Here is a 27,723-nt window from a genome sequence, read left to right as displayed (position 1 = left end):
ACAGAGGAGGTTTAAGACCAAGATAGGGAGAATTATTTTCTTTCAGAATTCTCTTCCACAGACAGCAGTGGAAACTGGGTCATCGAATATATTCAAGGCTGCGTTAGGCAGATTATTTGATCGACATGGGGTCCAGAGATATGAGATTGGAGAGGGGTGCAGACAAGAGATGGAGTTGAGGCCGCAATCAAATCAGCCATTATCTTATTGAATGTCAATGCAGGTTCGAGGGACCGAATGGCCTGCTCCTAATTCTTGTGTTCTTGAGGGAAGGTGATGGTTGTGGGGGGGGGGGGGGGGGGGGGGGGGGGAGCGGAATGTGGGGTGTGGGTGCATGGTGGGGTGGGGGGGGGGCGGGGGTCGGTGGGAAGCAGACAGCTCATCCATCAAAGCCAGTGGGTTTAAACCAGCAGGTCAGAGGGAACAAGCCACAGGAGGGCGTGATTCTTGTGAGCATAAAAATGATTACGAATGAGGCCTGAAACCACGCCACCGCTGGCCAGCAGGAATCACCCTGTTTTTTGTGCTGGAACCAACATTCTGACAATTTTTAGTAAGATTTTGCCCAGTACATATTGTCAGAGCCTTATGTAACCCATATACCTGTCGATAATGCCCCTAAAGTAGGATTTGTACATGGGGCGGCGCAGTGGCACAGCGGTTAGCACTCTTGCCTCACAGCGCCAGTGACCTGGGTTCAATTCCCAGCTTGTCTGTGTGGAGTTTGCGCATTCTCCCTGTCTCTGCGTGGGTTTCCTCCGGATGCTCCAGTTTCCTCCCGCACTCCAAAGATGTCACTTTTAACATTTAAGAAAAACTTGGACGGGTTCATGGATGAGAGGGGTGTGGGAGGGATATGGTCCAAGTGCAGGTCAGTGGGACTAGGCAAAAAAAATGGTTCGGCACAGACAAGAAGGGCCAAACGGCCTGTTTCTGAGCTGTAATTTTCTATGGTTCTATGTGCGGGTTAGGTTGATTATCCATGCTAAATTGCCCCTTAGTTTCGGGGGATTAGAGGGTAAAATGTTTGGGGCTACGGGGATAGGGCCTGGGTGGGATTGCTGTCAGTGCAGGCTTGATGGGCCGAAAGGCCTCCTCCTGCACTGCAGGGATTCTATGATAATATGAGACTGTTGAGGTGTTCTGTGACTGCTGTAGCTGTGGGAATTAAGCACCAGGTGGCGCTGTGGAGCAAATTTCCTACGATGGCTCCTTTGATCTGAGCTACCCTGACATTTTTTGTAAATTGTTCTGTTGGACTAATTCTTAAAAATTAATTTAAAAAATAATTCCACTTCTGTTCGCTATATATTAAAAATTAATTTATTAAAATTTCTTCCACAGCACCTTCCAAACCAAAGATATCTGTCACCCAGAAGGACAAGGGCAGCAGACACATGGGAATGCCACAGCCCCAAGTTCCCCTCCGAGCCACCCACTTTGAGGAAAGGTTGAACAGGTTGGCCAATACCACTGGAGTTTAGAAGAATGAAATGTGATCTTGCTGAGACATGTCAGAAGCAGAGGGGATTTGACAGAGTGGATACCAGGATGTTGTTTCCACTTGTGAGGGAGACATGGGACACAGTTTAACGATAAGAGTTTAAGATGGAGGTGAGAATTCTTTGCTCCAAGAGGTCAGGAGTGTGTGGAATTCTCTTCCTCAGAAAGCAGTGGGTCATCAAATTTATACAAGGCAGAGGGGGGCAGGTTTCTGATAGACTTGAGGAGTCAAGGGTAATGGGGGCAGACAGGAAACTAGAGTTGATACCACTACAGATTAGTCACAGGAGCTGGATTTTATGTGTCCCTGCTGGGCATGTTTTAGGCAGGGTGCCCTGTAAAATAGGGCAGGTGCCCATCCCACCACCATCCCGCCAACCCCCATATTACGGGGGGATTTTAGCGCCCGCTCGCCATTTTAAAATAAATAAACATCAGTTTAGCTTGTTAACAAGCCAATTTACCCTGATAATGTATCGCCCATGCCATAGTGCAGTTCGATTGGCATGGGCAGCCAGGAAGGTGAGGCCATTTTTTAGAGAAACCTTTTTAAAGGGTAGGGACAAGTCTCCCAGCCCACTTCACTGCTCTAGCAGTGCAATGGGCTGGGACACATCGGCAGAGGCTGTTTAGTGGCACCCTACTGGGCACCACAGCCTCCGCGCATCTCCCAGACAAAGATTTTTCATGTAATCAGCTCCATGCCAGAAATCTGCACTGAGCTGATTTCCATATTAAAATTTGAATTTGAATGTGATTAGTGGGCCTGGAACTGAAGTCTCACTCTCCACACACAACCCGCCCCCCACCCCTGCCGGGAGTGGTGTCCTCCAGTGGGGTTTTACAACAGCTCCCAACTAACAGGGAGCAGGCGGCCCAACCCCCACTAGAAAGAACAGAAGCCATGGAAGCCCCTGCAGGAGGTCGGGGGTAAAAGGGAGTGCCCCCTGGGCAGTGCCAGCCTGGCCCCTGGCACTGCCCAAGGAGCAGGTGATGCCCAAGGGGCACCTTGGCACTGCCCAACGGGCATCAGGCAGTGCCAAGGGGATGGGGCCAGAGGGGGTGGGGTCTATTGGTGGGGTGAGGCCTACGGCAGGGGGAGGGGGAGAGATCAGTGGGGGTGGGGGGGGTCCTGTTGTCACCTGTCATCTTTGGGGTATGACCCTTGTGCATTTCCCACTCAGATAGTACCCCCCCTTTCTTACCTGCCTGCTCTTTAAAGCCCATCACTCCAATTCTCTCCCACGTCACCGCATCCCCTGCCCCTCCCACCATCTCCCTAAACACTCCCTGTCCAATATCCCGGTTTAACCTGGTTCCAGGAGCCCCGGCAGTGCCCATGAATACACTCCTGAATTCCTGAATTGGTCAGGATTACTGGAGCTTCTGAATCCGATTGGCTGGCTGGCTCCTGAGGGCAGGTCACCTACCCTACTGAGAGGTGGAAGTCCCACAGTTCACCCGCGGTGAGTTATGGCTATGGGGTGGATTGGCATGGAGCCAATTCGTTTCACACCAGAGGATGAGACATCTACTACCACCATCCGTCTCCCAGTACCGGTAATATGCTGCCCACGATTGTGTTGGATGGTGGAGCAGGTTCCAGGCTTGCCTGGTGGCATGATGGCACAGTGGTTAGCACTGCTGCCTCACAGCGCCAGGGACCTGGGTTCCATTCCTGCTTCGGGTGACTGTCTGTATGGAGTTTGCACATTCTCCCCGTGTCTGCATGGGTTTCCTCTGGGTGCTCCGGTTTCGTCCCACACTCCAAACAAGCTACATTGCCCCTTAGTGTCAGGGGAATTATGGCTCAAATCAATTCCAGCCTCCCAGACTGCCTGGATCCACTACAGTTTGCCTACTGCCGCAACAGGTCCACAGCAGGTGCCATTTCCCTGGCCCTGCACTCAACCCTGCACTCAACCTAGATAACAAAGATACTTAGGTCAGATTCCTATTTATTGACTGCAGCTCAGCCTTCAACACCATTGTTCCTCTGAAACTCATCTCCAAACTTTGTGGCCTGAGCCTCGGCAACTCTCTCTGTGACTGGATCCTGAACTTGCTAACTCACAGACCACAATCAGTAAGGATAGGCAACAACAACTCCTCCATGATCATCCTCAACACCGATGCCCCACAAGGCTATGTTCTCAGCCCCCTACTATACTCCTTATACACCTATGACTGTGTGGCCAAATTCCCCTCCAATTCGATTTTCAAGTTTGCTGATGACACCACCGTAGTGGGTCGGATCTCAAACAATGATGAGACAGAGTACAGGAATGGGATAGAAAATCGAGTGAACTGGTGCGGCAACAATAATCTCTCCCTCAATAATCTCTCGCACAAAACAAAGCAGATTGTCATCGACTTCAGGAAGCGTAGTGAAGAACATGCCCCTGTCTACATCAACGGGGATGAAGTAGAAATGGTCGAAAGCTTCAAGTTTTTAGGTGTCCAGATCATCAACAAGCTGCCCTGGTCCCCCCATGCCGACACTATAGTTAAGAAAGCCCACCAATGCCTCTACTTTCTCAGAAGACGAAGGAAATTTGGCTCGTCAGCTATGACTCTCACCAACTTTTACAGATGCACTATAAAAAGCATTCTCTCTGGTTGTATCACAGCTTGGTATGGTCCTGCTCTGCCCAAGATCACAAGAAGATACAAAAGGGCATGAGTGTAGCCCAATCCATCATGCAAACCAGCCTCCCATCCATTGACTCTGTCTACACTTCCCGCTGCCTTGGCAAAGCAGCCAGCATAATTAAGGACCCCACGCACCCCGGACATTCTCTTTTCCACCTTCTTCCATCGCGAAAAAGATACAAAAGTCTGAAGTCACGTACCAACCGACTCAAGAACGCTTCTTCCCTGCTGCTGTCAGACTTTTGAATGGACTTACCTTGCATTAAGTTGATCTTTCTCTACACCCTAGCTATGACTGTAACACTACATTCTGCACTGTCTCATTTCCTTCTCTATGAACAGTATGCTTTGTCTGTATAGCACGTAAGAAATAATACTTTTCACTGTATACCAATACGTGACAATAATAAATCAAATCAAAATCAAATCAGGGTAAATAAATTAGGTTGTGGGAGTAGGGCTGGGAGGGATTGTTGTTGGTGCAGGCTCGATGGGTCGAATGGCCTCCTTCTGCATTGTTGGGACTCTATGGTCTTTTTCCCCCTAACTGAAGTCCTCTTTTCCCCAGCCTGGTATCCCCGTTCTAACTTCCTTTTCCCCACTTACCCCACCACCCTACTGCTCTGACCTTGCTCTAACATCTTCCACCTCCCCACATCCCCCTACCCTCCTTTATTTCCCACCCCCATCCCCTCTGCTTCTAACCTCAATCTTCCTTCACGCTCTAGCCTCTCTTGGCGTCACAATCTTCCTGCCATCCTAGTCCTGCTCTCTCACCTGCAAACACCATTTCACAAGAGCAGACTCCTGGCAGGTCAACGAGAAACAAGAAGATTAACTGCTGGTGACTGATGTGAAGGTAAGTTCACATCGTTGCTTGTTTGAATCATAGAAACGCTGAAGTGAAGGAGGCCATCCATCGAGTCTGCACCGGCAACAATCCCATCTCATCCCTATCCCCGTAACCCTACATATTTACCCCACTAATCCCTCTAACCTACGCATCTCAGGACACTAAGGGTCAATTTAGCATGCCCAATCAACATAACCTGCACATCTTTGGAGTGTGGGAGGAACTGGAGCACCTGGAGGAAACCCACGCAGACACGGGGAGAACGTGCAGACTCTGCACAGACAGTGACCCAAGCCAGGAACTGAACCCAGGTCCCTTGAGCTGTGAGGCAGCAACTACAGTGCCACCCTTGTGGTGAGCTCCCTTTCCAAGCATAACTGTTTGATTCAGAGAGAATTAGTTTTAATTACTGTAGTTCTATAAAATGCTGAAATCCTTCACCTTCTTCCATGTTGACAATTTTTATTAAGACAACAATTTAGTCAGTCATTTTTTAAAAAAATGCAGCAAATTTAATTATCACAACACTGTAACACATACTTTTGCAGAGTCACGGATACAGGAACTGCGATGCAATGCGAAGCAACACAACAAACCACATGCCCTGCTACAGAACAAATGTATTTTTTGGTGAAAGACATCACCAAAGTTCACATTAAGCAACACATGCCGAGGAACACTGCTTTCAAGAACATTGCTTTCAGGCACTCTGATCCACCTTTATTTGTGAATACTGCCAGAGTGCATATTGAAGCAACTTTCCTTTCAAGATGAAAGTAGTGAACTTAGAATCATAGAATCCCTACAGTGCAGAAGGAAGCCATTCGGCCCATCGAGTCTGCACCAACCACATCCCACCCAGACCCTATTCCCGTAACCCCACATATTTACCCTGCTAATCCCCCTGACACTAGGAGTAATTTAGCATGGCCAATCCAACTAACCCGCACATCTTTGGACTGTGCGAGGAAACCGGAGCACGCAGAGGAAACCCACACAGACACGAGAGAATGTGCAATCTCCACACAGACAGTGACCTGAGGCTGGAATTGAACCTGGGTCCCTGGTGCTGTGAGGCAGCAGTGCTAACCACTGTGCCACCGTGCCGCATTTTAATCAAATACAATTGATACTATTTTGATCCGTGAAAAAAAACAATTCTCTGGAGAATGGTTTACACTAAGAGGCCATTCTTTAAATGGCCAAATTTCTAAAGTGCAAGTAGCAAAAGGGCAATGCAATCAACTTGATGATACAACAAACCCCTTCCTTCAGTATTTCGTATTTCTGTTTTGAGTAGACACCTACTACCAGGCTGGAAGAATCCTGGTATTTTAAGAGGAGCGGTGTTAATACTTGGGGCCCTGTTCTCTCTGCTGGAGTGCAGTGAGTGACAAGGTGAGATTAAGGTGGGAAAGAGGAGAAAATAATCACACACAAAAAGATTGGAAAAGAAAATGCCTATCATGGCTTGGACCACTTTTGGCACATTGTATTAAGTATTCCAGGATCAGGTATCACAAAGGGGAAAAATCCCTTAACTTCAAACTAAAGAAGAATACTCCCTGCTACACTAAGTGAAAATTCCTTTTCATTGCATCAGATGTTTTATCTGAATTTCCAGCACCAATGCTGTCATTTCTGCATCTTACATTTTGATTCAAAGTCAATCCTGTTTGTGGCGTCACACATCAACTTTTCAATACCATTTGAGTTTTAACTCTTGCTAAAATACTTCAGAATACTGTTGGACTTGGTAGACTTTTTTGGGTGTCTTGTTCCCGTGTTGGATCTTACTTTGCTGGCTTGCTTGGTAACATTTATCTTGGGCCTTGCCCTCTGCTGCTTCCAGTCCATCAGCAGTTCATCCTGGAGTTCCGGAGGCAGTTCTGAAAAGACCTTTGGATCCACACTGGAGGGGATGGACGCTGAGTTCTGAACCGTGGGCCTCTCAGGATCTATACTGCCCAGCTGCAAGGTTTCACACGGAGCTTGGTGGTCTTGCGTGGAGGCTGCTTTGTCATTAGAAGCAAGCGGCTGTGGCTGGGCCTCAGAATTATCTGGTGTACCGCTGTGAAAATCTACGTGTTGGGTATCAGAGCTGGAAATGGTCGGATTACAATCAGTGTCGGAAGGTAGCAGTAGTTTCCTCTGATCTTCCGTTAGTGACCTGAACACAAAGGTGCCTTTGCAGAGTGCTCTGTCAGCTGACTGCGTTTTGTTAATGTTACATTTCAGCTGACCCTGAGAAGTGCTGGCACCTGCAATAATTTCCTTCTGGATGTTCGCTGGGAGTTCTTTAAATACATCAAGGTCAATCCCAGGCGGTAGGTTAGAGTTTGGGAATGTCAGGCTTGATTTAACATGAGCAACCTGGTCTGACGTTCCTGATACAGATTCTCCGTCATTCCCCTTGCCCTGCGAGGGGTCTGCTGTATCTCCTCCTAAATCAGCATCGTCGGTGGACCCTCTGGACTCTCTGAGAAGTTGCCTGCGTACTTTCCCGTTGGGGCTCACGTCCAGTTTTCCTGGGGATTTCTGGGTTAAGTAGAATCCAATTGATCCCCTGATGGGGGAAGACAATGTGGGTTGAATAAGATTGGCAAAACACACGTTCAGAAGGCTTACATAGAACTGAAATCTTGTGTCCACCATCTTTTGAAACAGCTTCATCAGGATATCAACCAGTGGAGTCACAGTGTCACAGGGACCTGGTGAATAAAAAAATGAGGTAGAAACATTTAGGAAGAATGCACATAATAAAGTATGGGAAAAGCAAAGAATATCTGTCCCACCCACCAGACCATGTCCATGAGAAATTTCTGGATAAATACCTCCTGGTCTTCAAAATGAAAAACTAAAACTCTAGAACATCCATTTAATTCACCTCCTCATTGTTCAAACCCTGATCAACTGCTTTTAACAAATGAAAGGTCATTGATCACAGTACCACAGGAATTATTATAAATCGATTTATCTTTGCCCATATCCAGTCTTATTTAGGATGTTTTTATCACGTAGACTGTCATCTGAAAAGGAACAACATGCAGGGTTACAGGGAGAAGGCGGGGGAATGGTACTCGGTCAACTGTTCACTTGGGGAGACAGTACAGACCCGATGGACCAAATGGCCTCCTTCTGCGCTGCAACAATTCTGTGATTTTCTTTATTTCTGTCACAGGTTTTCTCCAAGGTGCCAACTCTATCCTTGGATATGGTTCCACTTACATTTTGTGGCCATTATTCGCATTATGTTAGCTGCGATAGTGAATGCTGGAAGACTATTCAACAACAGCAGAGTCATACCCTCACCTCAACTAGAGTTCATGCTACTAGTCACTCACTACCCATTGATGCCTGTTGGAATGCGGTGAGGAGGTGCTAAATGAGGACAGGAAGGAGTTTCCTCAGAACATCACCTCCATTCTGCAGCTCATTCACACAATGCCTGCTGACATTACTGTTTGGGTTTATATGTGAATAGTTGTATGCATTGCAGCAACCTGAGAACTGTGGTGCAGAGGAGTCAGTACTTTCAGAAGAGGAGAACAATTAAGAGGCAGAGTTTTAAATAAATGCTCACTTGCGATGAAATTTTACTTTAAAAAAATCAATGTATGTGAAGCCAATTATAAGTATTATGAAAAAGGAACACAGGATACCATTAATAATGTGGGAAAACTTTTAGATTTGATACGAAGTCTAACAAGCAAATGGCAAATTAAATTTCATGTTGACAAATGTAAAGTTGTTTAATAAGTGGAAGGAAATGTGAGACAAAGATTCATTACAAGAGAACAGAAAGTTACCAGACAAAAGTTTCTCAGCCTCAAGTTTCTTAGATAGAGAATCTGGTGAACTGGTGCAGCAACAATAATCTCTCCTTCAATGTCAACAAAACGAAGGAGATTGTCATCGACTTCAGGAAGCGTAAAGGAGAATATGCCCCTATCTACATCAATGGGGACGAAGTAGAAAGGGTCGAGAGCTTCAGGTTTTTAGTGTCCAGATCACCAACAACCTGTCGTGGTCCCACCATGCCGACACTATAGTTAAGAAAGCCCACCAACGCCTCTACTTTCTCAGAAGACTAAGGAAATTTGGTATGTCAGCTACGACTCTCACCAACTTTTACAGATGCACCATAGAAAGCATTCTTTTTGGTTGTATCACAGCGTGGTATGGCTCCTGCTCTGCCCAAGACCGCAAAGAACTACAAAAGTTCGTGAATGTAGCCCAATCGATCACGCAAACCATCCTCCCATCCATTGACTCTGTCTACACTTCCCGCTGCCTCGGGAAAGCAGCCAGCATAATTAAGGATCCCACGCACCCCGGACATTCTCTCTTTCACCTTTTTCCTTCGGGAATAAGATACAAAAGTCTGAGGTCATGTACCAACCGACTCAAGAACAGCTTCTTCCCTGCTGCTATCAGACTTTTGAATGGACTTACCGTGCATTAAGTTGATCTTTCTCTACACCCTAGCCATGACTGTAACACTACATTCTGCACTCTCTCATTTTCTTCTCAATGAACAGTATGTTTTGTCTGTATAGCGCGCAAGAAACAATACTTTTCACTGTATGTTAATACATGTGACAATAATAAATCAAATCAAAATCAAATCAAACCAAATTTAGAGCCAAAAATGCACCTAAAATTGCACCCAAACTTCCAATAAAGTTAGGCTCAGTTATTCTCATTTGAATACGATCCAATTTAAAATTGGCATAAATCCACATCAACAATCAGGAGGGCCCATGCAGGAACAACATCGATAACAATTTTTAAAAAATGCTTTAAAAATTGTAATACACACCAGAAGAATAACTTCCTTTTCTGCTATGCCTAAAAATCTGACACTCATCTGAACAAATGAAATTGGAGAACAGCTTATACTGTGGCCAGTCTTGTTGATGGAGGTTCAGGTGGTGAGTTTGAAAGATCACAGAGTAATTATGTGCATAACTAACTCCTCCCAAGTGAGCGTGATCCTTTTAGCCATTATCCAGATTCCACCCATCTCAGAGAGCAAATGTGGAGGAAATGCTATACCCTCAATGGGGAAACATGTGTCAACATTTACTTGCATCATCACTGATGCCAGTAGAGAGGTGTTTCCAATGTTATATAACCAATGGTTGTCAGAACACCTGCTACATAGTATGTGGAGAGTTAACATCAAAACATTTGGCTGAACCTAAACTGAAGTTGGGGAGGCAGTGGCGTAATGGTATTGTCACTGGCTAGTAATCCAGAGACCCAGGGTAATGCTCTGGGACACTGGTTTGAATCCCACCATGGCAGAGGGTGGAATATGAATTCAATAAAAACCTGGAATTAAGTGTCTAATGGCGACCATGAAACGATTGTTGATAGATGCAAACACCCAACTAGTTCACCCCCTCCTCTTATCTATACTACCGGCCTGTAGTAGTATAGATTAGAGAAGGGGGTGACGCTTGGAGTACAATTGTAATTAAAAAATCTTTTATGAATATTCACTATCTGTAGTGTTTTCTTACAATTATTTTGTTGAGGGCTGCTGGATCCCTCTTCATTCATCCAGTCTCCGAGTTGACTGGCATTCAAAGGACCATCAAAGTGACTTGTGCCCAAAAGCCTGACTCTCCCATCCTTCTCTCCTGTAGATTCTGGCCCCATCTCTAAGTTTACATTGCCTCACTTGTCATTCTTCTACATTCTTGACTGTCCCTTGGGGGAGTACAGCACCAGGGGTCATAGTTTGAGGATAAGGGGTACATCTTTTAGGACTGAGGCGAGGAGAAATTTCTTCACCTGGAGAGTGGTGAATGTGTGGGATTCACTGGTGCGGCCGCACTTGGAGTACTGTGTGCAGTTCTGGTCCCCACATTACAGGAAGGATGTGGAGGCTTTGGAGAGGGTGCAGAGGAGGTTTACCAGGATGTTGCCTGGTATGGAGGGGAGATCCTATGAGGAGAGGCTGAGGGATTTGGGATTGTTTTCGCTGGAAAGGCGGCGGCTAAGAGGGGATCTTATTGAAACATATAAGATGATTAGAGGTTTAGATAGGGTGGATAGTGATAGCCTTTTTCCTCTGATGGAGAAATCCAGCACGAGGGGGCATGGCTTTAAATTGAGGGGGGGTAGTTATAGAACCGATGTCAGGGGTAGGTTCTTTACCCAGAGGGTGGTGAGGGATTGGAATGCCCTGCCAGCATCAGTAGTAAATGCGCCTAGTTTGGGGGCGTTTAAGAGATCCGTAGATAGGTTCATGGACGAAAAGAAATTGGTTTAGGTTGGAGGGTCACAGTTTTTTTTTAACTGGTCGGTGCAACATCGTGGGCCGAAGGGCCTGTTCTGCGCTGTAATGTTCTATGTTCTATGTTCTATGTTCTACTACCACAGAAAGTGTCGAGGACAAAATATTGTGTGATTTCAAGAAGAAATTAGATATAGCTCTTAGGGCTAAAGGGATCAAGGATATGGGAGGGAAGACGGGATCAGAATATTGAATTTGATGATCAGCCATGATCATATTGAATGGCGGAGCAGGCTCAAAGGGCCAAATGGCCTACTCCTGCTTCTAGTTTTTATGTCTCTACGTTTAGGGTTCATGGTGGGAGATATAGGAGGGATGTCCGAGGTAGGTTCTTTACTCAGAGAGTGGTTGGGGTGTGGAATGGGCCGCCTGCTGTGATAGTGGAGTCAGACAGTTTAGGAACATTTAAGCGGTTATTGGATAGGCACATGGAGCACACCAGGATGATAGGGAGTGGGATAGCTTGATCTTGGTTTCAGATAAAGCTCGGCACAACATCGTGGGCCGAAGGGCCTGTTCTGTGCTGTACTGTTCTATGTTCTATGTTGCAGCTCATCCACATCAGTGTTGTCATGATATTTTGACTTAATTTTGACTGCAGCCTGTGTGCACTGGGATTCCCTCCCAGTGATACAGAACCTTTGACTTCATTGGGTGAGATGCTAAGATCCCGGAGTTCAAGCTGCTGCCTGCCCTCAACTGGAATCCAACCCTCCATCTGTCCTTGAGAGTGACTGGATTCGTGAGGCAAAATCATTACTTCTATCCCCCAGGAAAATCAGCAGGTGGGGAAGAAAAGTTTTTCTTTTATCCATCTCCTCCCTGCCCCACCCCCACTGAGAACAAAACTGTATAGCTGAGAGAAGAGATGGAAACTCTTTCACTTCCAACAAGACTGAGAGATTGGGGGGGACGAAGAATTTAACTCAGGTTTGGCACAGACTTAAGGTAATTGGCAAAAGAAGCATTGGAGACATGAGGAGAAACTTTTCACACAGCGAATGGTTTAGGTCTGGAACGCACTGCCTGAGAGCGTGGTGGAGGTAGGTTTGACTGCGGCATTCAAGAAGGAATTGGATTATTAACTGGAAAGAAAAGGAAGAACTGCCTGGAAAGGTAGATAACCCCTCACCCACCCTCCTCCCACGGAGAGACAAAAATAAGGCTGGGAAGGTTACAAACTTATGGTTGGGGAAGTCAACAGGACACTTCACTGACAGCCTCTTGCTTCACCATCTCCCCTGCCTTTGCTAACCCCCTTGTACCTCTTCACTTAATATCCTCCATAGTCTCCCCTTTTCCTTTCTCATCTTCCTCACCACCCTTCTCCTCCCCCCACCACCTGGGTTTGTTATACCTCCACTCATTAACCTTACTTGGCCTGATGCTCTCTCCACTCACATTGTTTTGTTTCTTAAAGACTTGATTAGTTGTAAGTATTCGCATTCCAACCATTATTCATGTAAATTGAGGTTGTGTCTTTATATGCTCTGTTTGTGAACAGAATTCCCACTCACCTGAAGAAGGGGCTTGCAGCTCCGAAAGCTTGTGTGGCTTTTGCTACCAAATAAACCTGTTGGACTTTAACCTGGTGTTGTTAAACTTCTTACTGTGTTTACCCCAGTCCAACGCCGGCATCTCCACATCATGACTACCTCCAGACCAACATCCAAAGTAAATTCACTTTTCCTGACCTTATCTGGGAATAGCATCAAGAAATCTACTACTTTGGGAACGTGTTCTTTACTCAAAGGGCAAACAAACTGCAGTGGAGTTATGGACATTAGGGGCATTCATGGTGTAATTGAATACAGTTGGGGAAATGAAGAATGGAGTAGAGCGTGGAGTGTTGGTGGAGCCAACGACACACCTTTCACTGTCTGGGTTTCATTTAAAAGCAATACGAGTGAAAGCTGTCCTTTGCCCTTAAGGTAAGTATGAGTGCGCCTCAGTAATTCGCAATACTCCAAGAGGTAAATTTCATAAGATAGTTTTCAATATTGCAAATCATGTGAATTATACCAAAGGGTTCAATGACGTGAACATCACCTGTATAAATTTTCTGCATTAGTTGATTTGGAACAGGGCATTGTCGACTCTCCCGATTGAACCATTTGTTGGAAGCTGAAGATCGTCTAATTGTTAGCCGTATGGTCCGTGGTACACGCCCATCTTTCTGCAACCTGCAACAACATCCACAATGTCCTCTAGGCAAATATACTTTGTTCACTGAAGCCCAGATCTGTACAGTTTTATAAAATATTGAAGATCACATTATTGTACAGCTGCCTCACAACGCCAGGGACCCGGGTTTGATTCCTGGCTTGGGTCACTGTGCAGAGTCTGCATGTTCTCCCGTGTTTGTGTGGGTTTCCTCCGGGTGCTCCAGTTTCCTCCCACAGTCTGAAAGATGTGCTGGTTAGGTGGATTGGCCATGCTAAATTCTCCCTCAGTGTAACCGAACAGGCGCCATAGTGTGGCGACTAGGGAATTTTCACAGTAACTTCATTGCAGTGTTAATGTAAGCCTACTTGCGACTAATAAATAAACTTTAATTTTACTTGTACTTAAGAAGTCCCAGTTTCTCCATTGCTAAAATAACTCGGAAAAGCTTTGCAAAGTCTACGCTGCACAACCACCAATGGGATGTAGCGTTTTTGTTTTACAAACATTTCTGAATTCTTTTGTCAGTTTTGTATTCAGCAAGGTGAGGGATGTTAATGATTGGAAATACCACACTTCGCATTTTAATGTTTGCTTGTTTATTTATTAGTGTCACAATTAGGTTTACATTAACACTGCAATGAAGTTACTGTGAAAATCCCCTAGTTGCCACACTCCGGCGCCTGTTCGCGTAGACTGAGGGAGAATTTAGCATGGCCAATGCACCTAACCAGCACGTCTTTCGGACTGTGGGAGGAAACCGGAGCACCCGGAGGAAACCCACGCAGACACGGGGAGAACGTGCAGACTCCGCACAGACAGTGACCCAAGCCGGGAATCGAACCCGGATCCCTGGTGCTGTGACGCAGCAGTACTAACCATTTTGCTGCCGATTTTAAGCAGTCAGTGTGAGAGTCGCTCTTATGTCAGGGTATAACTCAATTGAAGAGACTGATATCTTGGACAGAACTTATCTTCCCTTGGATAAACACTGGCTAATGTGCAAAAGTCAGCATGGATTTGTTAAGGGAAGGCCATGTTTGACAAATTTAATAAACTTTTTTGAGGACGTAACCAGGAGTGTTGATAAGGGTAGCACATTTGATGTGGTCTATATGGACTTTAGCAAGGATTTTGATAAGGTCCCTCATGGCAGACTGGTCAAGAAAGTAAGGGCCCATGGGATTCGGGGCAAAATGGCACATTGGATCCAAAATTGGCTGAGAGGCAGAAGCAGAGAGTGATGGTAGAGAGATGTTTCTGTGACTGGAAATGCATTTCCAAAGGTGTTCCGCAAGGTTCAGTGCAGGGGCCCTTGCTATTGTCGGTGTAGATTAATGATCTGGACTTAAATGTAGGGGGCATGATAAAGAAGTTCAAGGATGACACAAAAATTAGTAGGGTGGTATATAGTGAGGATAATAACCATTGACTGCAGGTGGGCAGAGCAGTGGTAAGTGGAATTCAACCTGGAAAATTGTGAGGTAATGCACTTGGGAAGGGCTAACAAGGCAAAGTGCTGAAGATCAGAGGGACCCAGGAGTGAATATCCACAGATCCATGAAGATGGCAGGGCAGGCAGATAAATAAGGTGGTTAGGAAGCCATAAGGGATACTTGCCTTTATTAACCGAGGCATAAAATATAGGAGTAGGGAGGTCATGCTGAAACTATATAAAATGCTGGTTAGGCCACAGCTGGAGTGTTGCGTGCAGTTCTAGTCATCACATTCTAAGAAGGATATGATTGCATTGGAGGAGAGGGTGCAGAGGAGATTTACCAGGATACTGCCCGGGCTGGAGGGTTTGAGCTAAGAGGAAAGATTGGATAGGCTGGAGCTGTTTTCCTTGGAGAAACGAAGGTTGAGAGGGGACCTGATGGAGCTATTAAGATTATGAGGGGCATAGATAGGGTGAATAGAAAGGAACTTTCTCTATTCGTAGAGCGGTCAATACCCAGGAGGCATAGATTTATGGTAAGAAGTAGTGGCTTGGAGGGGAACTGAGGAGAAACCTTTTCACTCAGAGTGGTGGGAGTCTGGGACTCTGCCTGAAAGAGCGGATGAATCAGAAATTGTCGTAACATTCAAGAAATATTTAGATATTTACTTGCATTGCCTTAACCTCCAAGGCTATGGGCCAAGCATTGGAAAATGGGATTTGTGCAGTCAGGTCTTTGTTGACTGGCATGGACAGCTTGGTCTGAATAGCTTCCTTCTGTCCTGTAAACCTCTGTGAATCTATGTTAAGCTGTGTTAAAAGGTGCTATCAAAATGCAAGCTTTTCTGGTTATGGTAGGTTTTCATGGACAGATAGTTTGGGTTAGCTCTCCTGAACTCCGAACTGTGTTGAGAAGGAGAGTCAAGCTATTCTGCCACAGCCTTCACTTCAGAGGAACCCTACCACATCACTATGATGCTTTTCAATTCTACTCTTGCCAATTAATTTAACCTTACTTTCTTTATTAAAATGGGGGATAAAAACAGCAGAGCCCAGAATGCGTCGCTGCTCTGAGAGATTTTGCCTAGTGTTTTTGCCGGAGCAGCGGAAACTAGGCCAGGCTCTAGCTGGGTTGGGTTGCAAGCTGATGCCCAGATTTATTGAATGTCCGAGTGGGGGTGGACAAAGAAGAACAAAGAACAGTACAGTACAGGAAACAGGCCCTTCGGCCCTCCAAGCCTGTGCCGCTCCTTGGTCCAACTAGACCAATCGCTTGTATCCCTCCATTCCCAGGCTGCTCATGTGACTATCCAGGTAAGTCTTAAACGATGTCAGCGTGCCTGCCTCCACCACCCTACTTGGCAGCGCATTCCAGGCCCCCACCACCCTCTGTGTAAAAAACATCCCTCTGATATCTGAGTTATACTTCGCCCCTCTCACCTTGAGCCCGTGACCCCTCGTGATCGTCACCTCCGACCTGGGAAAAAGCTTCCCACTGTTCACCCTATCTATCCCCTTCATAATCTTGTACACCTCTATTAGATCTCCCCTCATTCTCCGTCTTTCCAGGGAGAACAACCCCAGTTTACCCAATCTCTCCTCATAGCTAAGACCCTCCATACCAGGCAACATCCTGGTAAACCTTCTCTGCACTCTCTCTAACGCCTCCACGTCCTTCTGGTAGTGCGGCGACCAGAACTGGACGCAGTACTCCAAATGTGGCCTAACCAGCGTTCTATACAGCTGCATCATCAGACTCCAGCTTTTATACTCTATACCCCGTCCTATAAAGGCAAGCATACCATATGTCTTCTTCACCACCTTCTCCACCTGTGTTGCCACCTTCAAGGATTTGTGGACTTGCACACCGAGGTCCCTCTGTGTTTCTATACTCCTGATGACTCTGCCATTTATTGTATAACTCCTCCCTACATTATTTCTTCCAAAATGCATCACCTCGCATTTATCCGGATTAAACTCCATCTGCCACCTCTCCGCCCAATTTTCCAGCCTATTTATATCCTGCTGTATTGCCCGACAATGCTCTTCGCTATCCGCAAGTCCAGCCATCTTCGTGTCATCCGCAAACTTGCTGATTACACCAGTTACACCTTCTTCCAAATCATTTATATATATCACAAATAGCAGAGGTCCCAGTACAGAGCCCTGCGGAACACCACTGGTCACAGACCTCCAGCCGGAAAAAGACCCTTCGACCACTACCCTCTGTCTCCTATGGCCAAGTAAGAAGTCTCACAACACCAGGTTAAGGTCCAACAGGTTTATTTGGTAGCAAATACCATAAGCTTTCGGAGCGCTGCCCCTTCGTCAGATGGAGTGAAAATCTGTTCTCCAACAGTGCACAGAGACACAACATCAAGTTACAGAATACTAATTAGAATGCAAATCTCTACAGCCAGCCAGGTCTTAAAGATAAAGTGGGTGGAGGGAACATTAAACACAGGTTAAAGAGATGTGTATTGTCTCCAGACAGAACGGTTAGTAAGATTCTGCAAAATCAGGAGGCAAGCTGTGGGGGTTACTGATAATGTGACATAAATCCAACATCCCGGTTTAGGCCGTCCTCATGTGTGCGGAACTTGGCTATCAGTTTCTGCTCAGCGACTCTGCGCTGTCGCGTGTCGTGAAGGCCGCCTTGGAGAACGCTTACCTGAAGATCCAAGGCTGAATGCCCGTGACTGCTGAAGTGCTTGCAGAGCCTCTGGCTCTGATCTTCAGGTCGTCGTTGGCCTCTGGTATAGTACCAGAAGATTGGAGGTTAGCGAATGTTGTCCCATTGTTTAAGAAGGGGAACAGAGACTTCCCCGGGAATTATAGACCGGTGAGTCTCACTTCTGTTGTCGGCAAGATGTTGGAAAAAATTATAAGGGATAGGATTTATAGTTATTTGGAGAGTAATGAATTGATAGGTGATAGTCAGCATGGTTTTGTGGCAGGTAGGTCGTGCCTTACTAACCTTATTGAGTTTTTTGAGAAAGTGACCAAGGAGGTGGATGGGGGCAAGGCAGTGGACGTGGTATATATGGATTTTAGTAAGGCGTTTGATAAGGTTCACCATGGTAGGCTTCTGCAGAAAATGCAGATGTATGGGATTGGGGGTGATCTAGGAAATTGGATCAGGAATTGGCTAGCGGATAGGAAACAGAGGGTGGTGGTTGATAGTAAATATTCATCATGGAGTGCGGTTACAAGTGGTGTACCTCAGGGATCTGTTTTGGGGCCACTGCTGTTTGTAATATTTATTAATGATCTGGATGAGGGTATAGTTGGGTGGATTAGCAAATTTGCTGATGACACCAAAGTCGGTGGTGTGGTAGACAGTGAGGAAGGGTGTCGTAGTTTGCAGGAAGACTTAGACAGGTTGCAAAGTTGGGCCGAGAGGTGGCGGATGGAGTTTAATGCGGAGAAGTGTGAGGTAATTCACTTTGGTAGGAATAACAGATGTGTTGAGTATAGGGCTAACGGGAGGACTTTGAATAGTGTGGAGGAGCAGAGGGATCTAGGTGTATGTGTGCATAGATCCCTGAAAGTTGGGAATCAAGTAGATAAGGTTGTTAAGAAGGCATATGGTGTCTTGGCGTTTATTGGTAGGGGGATTGAATTTAGGAGTCGTAGCGTTATGTTGCAACTGTACACAACTCTGGTGCGGCCGCACTTGGAGTACTGTGTGCAGTTCTGGTCCCCACATTACAGGAAGGATGTGGAGGCTTTGGAGAGGGTGCAGAGGAGGTTTACCAGGATGTTGCCTGGTATGGAGGGGAGATCCTATGAGGAGAGGCTGAGGGATTTGGGATTGTTTTCGCTGGAAAGGCGGCGGCTAAGAGGGGATCTTATTGAAACATATAAGATGATTAGAGGTTTAGATAGGGTGGATAGTGATAGCCTTTTTCCTCTGATGGAGAAATCCAGCACGAGGGGGCATGGCTTTAAATTGAGGGGGGGTAGTTATAGAACCGATGTCAGGGGTAGGTTCTTTACCCAGAGGGTGGTGAGGGATTGGAATGCCCTGCCAGCATCAGTAGTAAATGCGCCTAGTTTGGGGGCGTTTAAGAGATCCGTAGATAGGTTCATGGACGAAAAGAAATTGGTTTAGGTTGGAGGGTCACAGTTTTTTTTTTTTTATAACTGGTCGGTGCAACATCGTGGGCCGAAGGGCCTGTTCTGCGCTGTAATGTTCTATGTTCTATGTTCTGTCTGGAGACAATACACATCTCTTTAACCTGTGTTTAATGTTCCCTCCACCCACTTTATCTTTAAGACCTGGCTGGCTGTAGAGATTTGCATTCTAATTAGTATTCTGTAACTTGATGTTGTGTCTCTGTGCACTGTTGGAGAACAGATTTTCACTCCATCTGACGAAGGGGCAGCGCTCCGAAAGCTTATGGTATTTGCTACCAAATAAACCTGTTGGACTTTAACCTGGTGTTGTGAGACTTCTTACTGCGCTTACCCCAGTCCAACGCCGGCATCTCCACATCATGACTCCTATGGCCAAGCCAGTTCTCCACCCATCTAGCCACTTCTCCTTGTATCCCATGAGCCTTAACCTTCTTAACCAACCTGCCATGTGGGACTTTGTCAAATGCCTTACTGAAATCCATATAGACGACATCCACGGCCCTTCCTTCATCAACCGTTTTTGTCACTTCCTCAAAAAACTCCACCAAATTTGTAAGGCAAGACCTCTATCTGGCCCGCACAAGACCATCGACTTGAGGAGAGGCAAAGCTGACAGAACCAAATATCAGCGTTCCTGTGGCCTGGGCTAAATAAGAGATATTAGCGTACAATTACAGTTTGACCCCCAGTTTACACAGAGTTGGCTGACTTCACCTGGCCCTGCGATGATGGACTCACTACTCCTTCCCAGTCTCGTCTCTTTGTGTCATTTGCTGCGTTGACCCCAGTTTGCCTCAGCGCCCGCGTTGCACAGTTGGCACTGGAGTGCGATCGTGGATTGGGCTCTGAAGATCACTTTCTTTTTAGTACATACTGATATTCAGACAGCCCCTTTTGCATAAAAAATTGTTCTCTTTGTATAAACATGGTATAATGTCATGATACAAATGTCAGCATCTAAAAACATTTTTAGAAGGTCATCTGGAAATGGCTGGCCGACCTGATTAGAAGATTGATCAGCAGCTCTTCACTTTTCACTCTAATTTCGGCCAACGAGGAACACCTCCTGAAGGAATCTTCATCACTGAGGGACTGAGGAAAGAAATGCAGGCAAATAACAAACTATTTAAAATCCGTGCAAGCAATGAGTATTGGTCTTCAGGAAAAGGAGGCAGCATGAAATCTCCCGACGGATCAGGATGTAAATGCAATGTATCACACAGGCCCACACAGATCAGCAAGGTCCAGTCTGACCCCTGGTTTACACTGAGTTAGCTGACCTCAGTGATGGTGGGCTCACTGCTCCTCCCCGTCATGTGTCTTTATGTGTGTGTGTGCCATTTGCTGCTTTGACACCTGTATGTCTCTGTGCCCCTGCACTGCAAAGTGCTTTTAAAAAAATCAATCAGGGCTCCTGTTCCTGGTCGCCGTCCCAGTCATACCTGCTGGAACATGCATAGGAGTGAACGAGATTAAAGATAGGATTCTACCTCCTCCCAACCACCTATCAATTAAACAGCCTGCTAACTCTCACCTCCTATGCTCACACATGAAACTATGTGACCTTTTGGGCAAGGCCACTGAAGGGCTGCCAACGTCCATGTGACTTCATAGAATCATAGAACCATACAGTGCAGAAGGAGGCCATTCGGCCCATCGAGTCTGTACCGACCACAATCCCACCCGAGCACTATCCCCATAACCCCATGCATTTATCCTAGCTAGTCACCCTGACAGTAAGGGGCAATTTGGCATGGGCAATCCACCTAACCTGCACATCTTTGAACTGTGGGAGGAAACTGGAGCACACGGAGGAAACGCACGCAGACACGGAGAGAACATGCTAACTCCACACAGACAGTCACCCAAGCCGGGAATCAAACCCGGGTCCCTGGCACTGTGAGGCATCAGTGCTAACCACTGTGCCACCGTGCCGCCCGTGACTTACCCCACCGGGAGATGCCACATGGAGACAATTGGAAAACTATGTGATTGACGTTGGACATCATAGGGGTCAGGGGGAGGGTTGGGTGGTGGTGGTTCGTAACAGGAGATGAGTGGACCTCCCTGGTGCATGTTTTCAATGTTTTAAAGCGTGCAATTAAAGCCTCTGCAACCCTAAAATCAGATTTCTTCTGCACTAAATGAGGGATTTCTCTGCGTGTTCTGTTCAAGTCTTCCTTCAAGCAACAGTACATGTAAAAAATAATGATCATTCCATTATATTCCTTTTGGTGAGACATTACTGTTGTGGAACAGTTGTTGTCTTTGCAATTATAACATAGAACATAGAACAGTACAGCACAGTACAGGCCCTTCAGCCCTCGATGTTGTGCCGAGCTTTGTCCGAAACCAAGATCAAGCTATCCCACTCCCTATCATCCTGGTGTGCTCCATGTGCCTATCCAATAACCGCTTGAAAGTTCCTAAAGTGTCCGACTCCACAATCACAGCAGGCAGTCCATTCCACACCCCAACCACTCTCTGAGTAAAGAACCTACCTCGGACATCCCTCCTATATCTCCCACCATGAACCTTATAGTTATGCCCCCTAGTAACAGCTACATTCACCCGAGGAAATAGTCTCTGAACATCCACTCTATCTATCCCCCTTATTATCTTCTAAACCTCTATTAAGTCGCCTCTTATCCTCCTCTGCTCTAAAGAGAAAAACCCTAGCTCCCTCAACCTTTCCTCATAAGACCTACCCTCCAAACCAGGCAGCATCCTGGTAAATCTCCTCTGCACTCTCTCCAATGCTTCCACATCCTTCTTATAGTGAGGTGACCAGAACTGCACACAATATTCCAAATGTGGTCTCACCAAGGTCCTGTACAGTTGCAGCATAACCCCACGGCTCTTAAACTCAAACCCCCTGTTAATAAATGCTAACACACTATAGGCCTTCAACCGTCAGTACGTTCCCTAAAGAGTAATATTAGCAGTGAACTACATTAATATATATTTATGTAAGCATTAGATGTCATTTTATTATAAACCTGCTCTAAGTGGGGTACTTTAACATTCCACTCAAGACACTAGCGGGTAGAAATTGAATTGGGCCAGCTGTCAGGTACCAAGTACATACAGGAATGGATCTTTGCACTGGATGATGGAGACCTCAGAGAAGCTTGTTGATTCAAGACTTCTCAGTTCTGTACTGGTTCAGATGCCAAACTTGTCTGCAGTTAAGTTCAGAAAGAAGGGCAGGAGACAATTAAATGGGTGGACGGGGATGATTGTGGACCAGCAGTGGTCCACAGTCGCTGCAGAGCATTCTTGTACCTCCTGGCTCCACACCAGGTGAGTAAAAACTGCACAAAAAAAAACTCCCATTTGTTGCCATGGTTTCCAGCCGTCCTCTTAAGGATGCTGGTTACACTTTGGTAGAACTGGACAAACTAGCTGAGAATAAACTGCACATGTTCCACCTAATCGTTCACAAGTATCGTAGATAGTTCCTTAAAAATTGCACAGTACTTTCTTTTCATCTTTAAACTCCTTTCAAGCAGAAGTTAGGAAACCTAAAAACAGTGAGGACCAATATGTCTGCCTCCATGCATTTGGCACCGACTAAATGCAGAGAGATTGTCTTGTGCAATGCTTTGGTGATTTGTGCCCAAAATTCTCCTCCAGGAATTTTCATATGTTGTAATTTTATGCTAATGAAATTACCTGAGGTGGTCTTCTAGGAATCACAGGGGAATCATCCTCCCCAAAGCTAAGCGTGTGTATTCGTTGAGCTACAGATACTCCCACGTTCTTCTCCAGCAGATCCAAAGGGAATGTCTGCAGACCACGAATAGTATTAATTCCGAGAAACTCAAGACGCCTGGCAGTTTTTGGACCAATGCCTGAAACATCATATTAAAATAAAACTGATCAAATTACAAAGGAAGTTCAACAGCAGAGAGCATCAGTACCTATACAACTCAGAGGTTGCATATGTGTTAGCCTTGGCATGATTAAAGCTAAGCCGACCGTGCCCTGCAGGCAACTACACATCAACTCATTTATTAAAATGATTATTTTAGTCAGATGATTCCAGTTCTGGACCGATCATCACACTGGTGACACACTGCACGATAAGAACAGGGCTGGAATTCTCCGGCCGTTCATGCCCCGCTGCCGCTGCCAGGAAGAACAGAGGATTCAGCGCTCAGCCAAAACTCTATTCACTGAAACAGGTTGGGAGAATCCTGCTGGCCTGAGCATCCGGAGAATCCCGCCCCACATGTTTCCATCAAGGGAGGGAAGGAGGCAAATAACTCAAACCAAGTAACACAAAACCAATCTGTCTCACTGTCTACCTACATTTTATAAAAAATGTTGATGGAAGTCTGGAGTAATTGACACTGTTGTTCCTCCAAGGTGAGCTATCATAATTTAATGTACAGTGGAGCCCCGTTATAACACGATGGTTGGGGTCCATAAAAGCGGGGTCGCGCTAAATGTGCCAATTATTAGCGGGGAAAAAAGGGTCAATGACACCATCACGTTATACGTGAATTCGCGCTAAATCGGGGCTCCACTGTACTTGGGTTCGGCTACGTATAAGAAACAGTAGCACAGCGCTTATCTCACTTGACTAGTAATTCAGAGGCATAGAGCTCAAATCCCACCACAGCAACTGGGAAATTGAAATTTAATGAATAAATAAATCTTGAATTAAGAAAGCTACCATCAGTATGGTGACCGTGCAACTACTGAATTTTGATAAAAACCCAGTCCTTTGGAACCTGGCCTCTCATTTAACAAAGAAAATCTGCTCTAGTAGTATGGCCTATATGTGACTCTAAGCCCCACACAATTGTGGTTGATCTTAACTTCCCCCTCATGCCCCTCAGTGATGATCAAGAAATTCTGACCATGCCAGTGATGCCAACATCCTGTGAGTGAATAAAAAAATGAAATTCAAAATGTATCCTCCCTAGCATAGACACTGAACACTGTACTACCCTGAACATTGCTGTGTGCTCATTCAGTTCAGCACACTGGGAGAATCAAATGTGCTCTGTGACCATGGGCAGGATTCTCTGCCCTCCCTGCGGTGTGTTTCTTGTGGCGGGAGGCAACGTGTCATTGAGCAGCAGTGGGACCTTCTGGTCCCGCCGCTGTCAATGGGATTTCCCATTGAGTCCACCCACACCACCAGGAAACCTGTGGCGGGGGTGAGCCATCAGCAGGGCCAGAAGCTCCCGCTACTGATGACCATGAAACTATTGTCGATTGTCAGAAAAACCCAATGGTTCACTGATGCCCTTTAGGAAAGGAAATCTGCCATCCTTACCTGGTCTGGTCTACATGTGACTCCAGAGCCACAGCAATGTGGTTGACACTCAACTGCCTTCTGAAATGGCCTAGCAAGCCATTCAAGAAGGCAGCTCACCACCTTCTCAAAGACAACTCGGGATGGGCAATAAATGTTGGCCAGCCAGGGATACCCATGTCCCACGAATGAATTAAAAAATAAGTAAACCAGGACTAGCTTCAGAGTGAATTGAGAGCAGGTGATACTCACTGAAACTTGTACTAAAGAGCTGGGTTGTTCCCCAATAGGAGAGTTGCTTCTGGGCAGGGAAAGAATCCAGAGGGATGGAATGAAAACCAGCATTTGTACTGAACCATGATATCATGATAAAACAGTTACGAGCTGTCAGAATGTCTTTTGTTCCTTATTCGGTAAATGGATATTCACCTGTTTGACATTCTGTTCTGTATAGTTGCGTGTTACACCAGGCTTTTAGTTTCAATTTTAGTTTCAAAGGCAATTCTTACTAGAGTGTACCAATTAGCAGGAATATCAAAAGGTGCTGATATAAAAGAGTAAGAGTTGACAGTCAAAATGCACATTGAGTCTCCTTCTGTATAACAATTTAAAATTAAACTATAACAAGTGCATTTGTGAAGTGGGTCCCTGCCTGTGTGAAACATGTGGAGAGAATGAGTAAACAGTATAGTCAGGAACTCTTACCAGGCACTTGTACAGGATGCACGAGGCTCCCCATGCAGTCTTGAATGCTTTCTGGAAGCAATGTTGTTTGTTGGTTGGGTTTGAACATTCCTGACACCAGCTTGGCCAGCAATTTATTTGGTGCAATTCCTGCAGCACCAGTGAGGCCTACCCTGTTGTATATTGCTGTTCGCATTTCTACTGCAACCTGGGAGCCAAGAGCCAACCAAACGTGCTTTGCATCGGCGATGTTCAATGCTGTACAAAAATAACTTGATGAGCAGAGCACTATAGTCTTTTCTTTCCCCTTACATAGCTACGTAACATGTAGAAAATTGTATTATACACATTCCATGTGACAGAACACTCTGAAATCTTATGAAATAATTGCAAAGCTGCTCATTGCATGTGAGTTTGATTTGATTCATTTGCAGGATGTGGGCACAGCTGGCTCAGGCAGCATTTATTGCCCCAAGAACGCCCTTCTTGAACCACTGCAGTCCCTGTGGTGTAGGTACACCCACAGTGCTGTTAGGGAAGGAGCTTTGATTGTAACACAGACGCGGGTAGGAACTTTTCAGCCGTTCACGCCAGTGGGATCATCCGGTCCCACTGACGGAAGCAGCCCCGCTGCAGATTTCCCAATATTCAATGGAAAGCACTTTAGGATGGCTTGAGGTTGTGAGATGCAAATGCAAATCTTGCTTTCTTTTCTCTTTTACTCCAGTTCGACTGCCCTCAATTATCACCTGCAGGTTTCACCTCCAGCCAGCAATGCCATCCCTCAGGCCAGTTTGCTGCATCTGTGTGGTGGACCTCAGTTGTGCCTTTGTCCTATATGGACCACCGTTGTGTGTGTTTGTCATACCTGGACACATCCCCTTCCAGTTTGGTTCCTCCCCTCAGCACCTAGTATAAAGGTGGCTGTCTCCTCCCCCTTGTTCAGTCCAGGTCGGTTAATTGTTGGGATCTGCTCCTGATTCTGTTGTGAATAAAAGCCTACACTTATATTGGCATATCGGTAGTCTTTCGCCTTATTGATAGCGCATCAATCTGAATTCAGTAAACATTATGCAAATAAGGTTCAGCATGGAAATTGAGTATGTTTAGCACTTGGGATTCTGGGAAGTTTTAAAGCAGTGCAAACTAAAACTGGACTGTGCTACATCTGAAGGCAAAAACAAGTATTTAATTTTAAAGTTATTTATTAGTCACAAGTACATTACTTTAAGATTGCAATGAAGTTACTGTGAAAATCCCCTAGTCGTCACACTCCGGCACCTGTTCGGGTACACTGAGGGAGAATTTAGCATGGCCAATGCACCTAACCAGCATGTCTTTCAGACTATGGGAGGAAACAGGAGCACCCAGAGGAAACCCACACAGACATGGGGAGAATGTGCAAACTCTACACAGACAGTGGCCCAAGCCGGGAATTGAACCCGGGTCCCTGAAGCTGTGAGGCAACAGTGCTAACCACTGTGCCACTGTGCCGCCTTTACCAGTGCACAAACTAGAGTCATAAGAGGTTTACAGCATGGAAACAGGCCCTTCGGCCCAACTTGTCCACGCCACCCGTTTTTTAAACCCCTAAGCAAATCCCAATTGCCTGCATTTGGCCCATATCCCTCTGTACCCATCTTACCCATGTAACTATCTAAATGCTTATTAAAAGACAACATTGTACCCGCCTCCACTACTACCTCTGGCAGCTTGTTCCAGACACTCACTACCCTCTGTGTGAAAAAATTGCCCCTCTGGACACTTTTGCATCTCTCCCCTCTCGCCTTAAATCTATGCCCTCTAGTTTTAGACTCCCCTACTTTTAGGAAAAAATATTGACTATCTAGCTGATCTGTGCCCCTCATTATTTTATAGACCTCTACAAGATCACCCCTCAGCCTCCTACGCTCCAGAGAAAAAAGTCCCAGTCTATCCAGCCTCTCCTTATAACCCAAACCATCAAGTCCCGGTAGCATCCTAGTAAATCTTTTCTGCGCTCGCTCCAGTTTAATAATATCCTTTCTATAATAGGGTGACCAGAACTGCACACAGTATTCCAAGTGTGGCCTTATCAATGTCTTGTACAACTTCAACAAGATGTCCCAATTCCTGTATTCAATGTTCTGACCGATGAAACCAAGCATCTCGAATGTCTTCTTCACCACTCTGTCTACCTGTGACTCCACTTTCAAGGAGCTATGAACATGTACCCCTAGATCGCTTTGTTCTGTAACTCTCTCCAATGCCCTACCATTAACTGAGTAAGTCCTACCCTGGTTCAATCTACCAAAATGCATCCCCTCGCATTTGTCTAAATTAAACTCCATCTGCCATTCATCTGTTGCACTGGTCACCCAAAGTCAGATAACATACGTTTTACACAGAGAGGAACATTATATCATCTAATACATATTTTATTCTTCAACACTTTCCTATTGAGGGTACAAAGTCTAATTAATATTATGCAAACAGTGGATACATTCATTTAAATGCATTGGAGATAAGAACCCAGCCTTTAATTGTCTGATTAAATGAGGCACCACAAAGCACCGTGACTCCAAAGTTCTTTGATAGTCCTTTCTGTACTTTTGAAATAGTTACCAAGAGATTTACTTTGACTAAGTTGTATTTGCTTCCAATAATTTTATACCAAATATAATACAGTCACTAACATGTGGTGCAGGATTGACAGGACAGACAGAGCCTTTTAA

The 27,723-nt window shown here is 45.8% G+C and overlaps 1 protein-coding gene across 3 annotated transcripts in view; it reads right to left on the bottom strand.

Moving 5' to 3' along the window:
- poli (polymerase (DNA directed) iota) overlaps positions 1-27,723 on the bottom strand; it is a 70,184-nt gene that overhangs the window by 8,685 nt on the left and 33,776 nt on the right. For 2 of the 3 annotated variants that reach the window (XM_078219573.1, XM_078219584.1), the window contains 5 exons: positions 25,031-25,267; positions 22,732-22,910; positions 20,057-20,148; positions 13,365-13,498; positions 5,456-7,719 (listed from right to left, as the gene is read on the bottom strand). In XM_078219573.1, coding sequence (XP_078075699.1) covers positions 6,725-7,719; positions 13,365-13,498; positions 20,057-20,148; positions 22,732-22,910; positions 25,031-25,267 — 1,637 coding nt within the window. In that variant the 3' untranslated portion in view covers positions 5,456-6,724. Of the gene's footprint in view, positions 1-5,455; positions 7,720-13,364; positions 13,499-20,056; positions 20,149-22,731; positions 22,911-25,030; positions 25,268-27,723 lie in introns of those variants that run through there. The other variant, XM_078219595.1, reaches the window with a different exon arrangement.

The sequence above is a fragment of the Mustelus asterias genome, chromosome 1 (assembly GCF_964213995.1).
Source record: "Mustelus asterias chromosome 1, sMusAst1.hap1.1, whole genome shotgun sequence".
In the NCBI taxonomy this organism is placed as follows: domain Eukaryota; kingdom Metazoa; phylum Chordata; class Chondrichthyes; order Carcharhiniformes; family Triakidae; genus Mustelus; species Mustelus asterias.
This window is presented reverse-complemented; position numbering and strand designations above follow the sequence as displayed.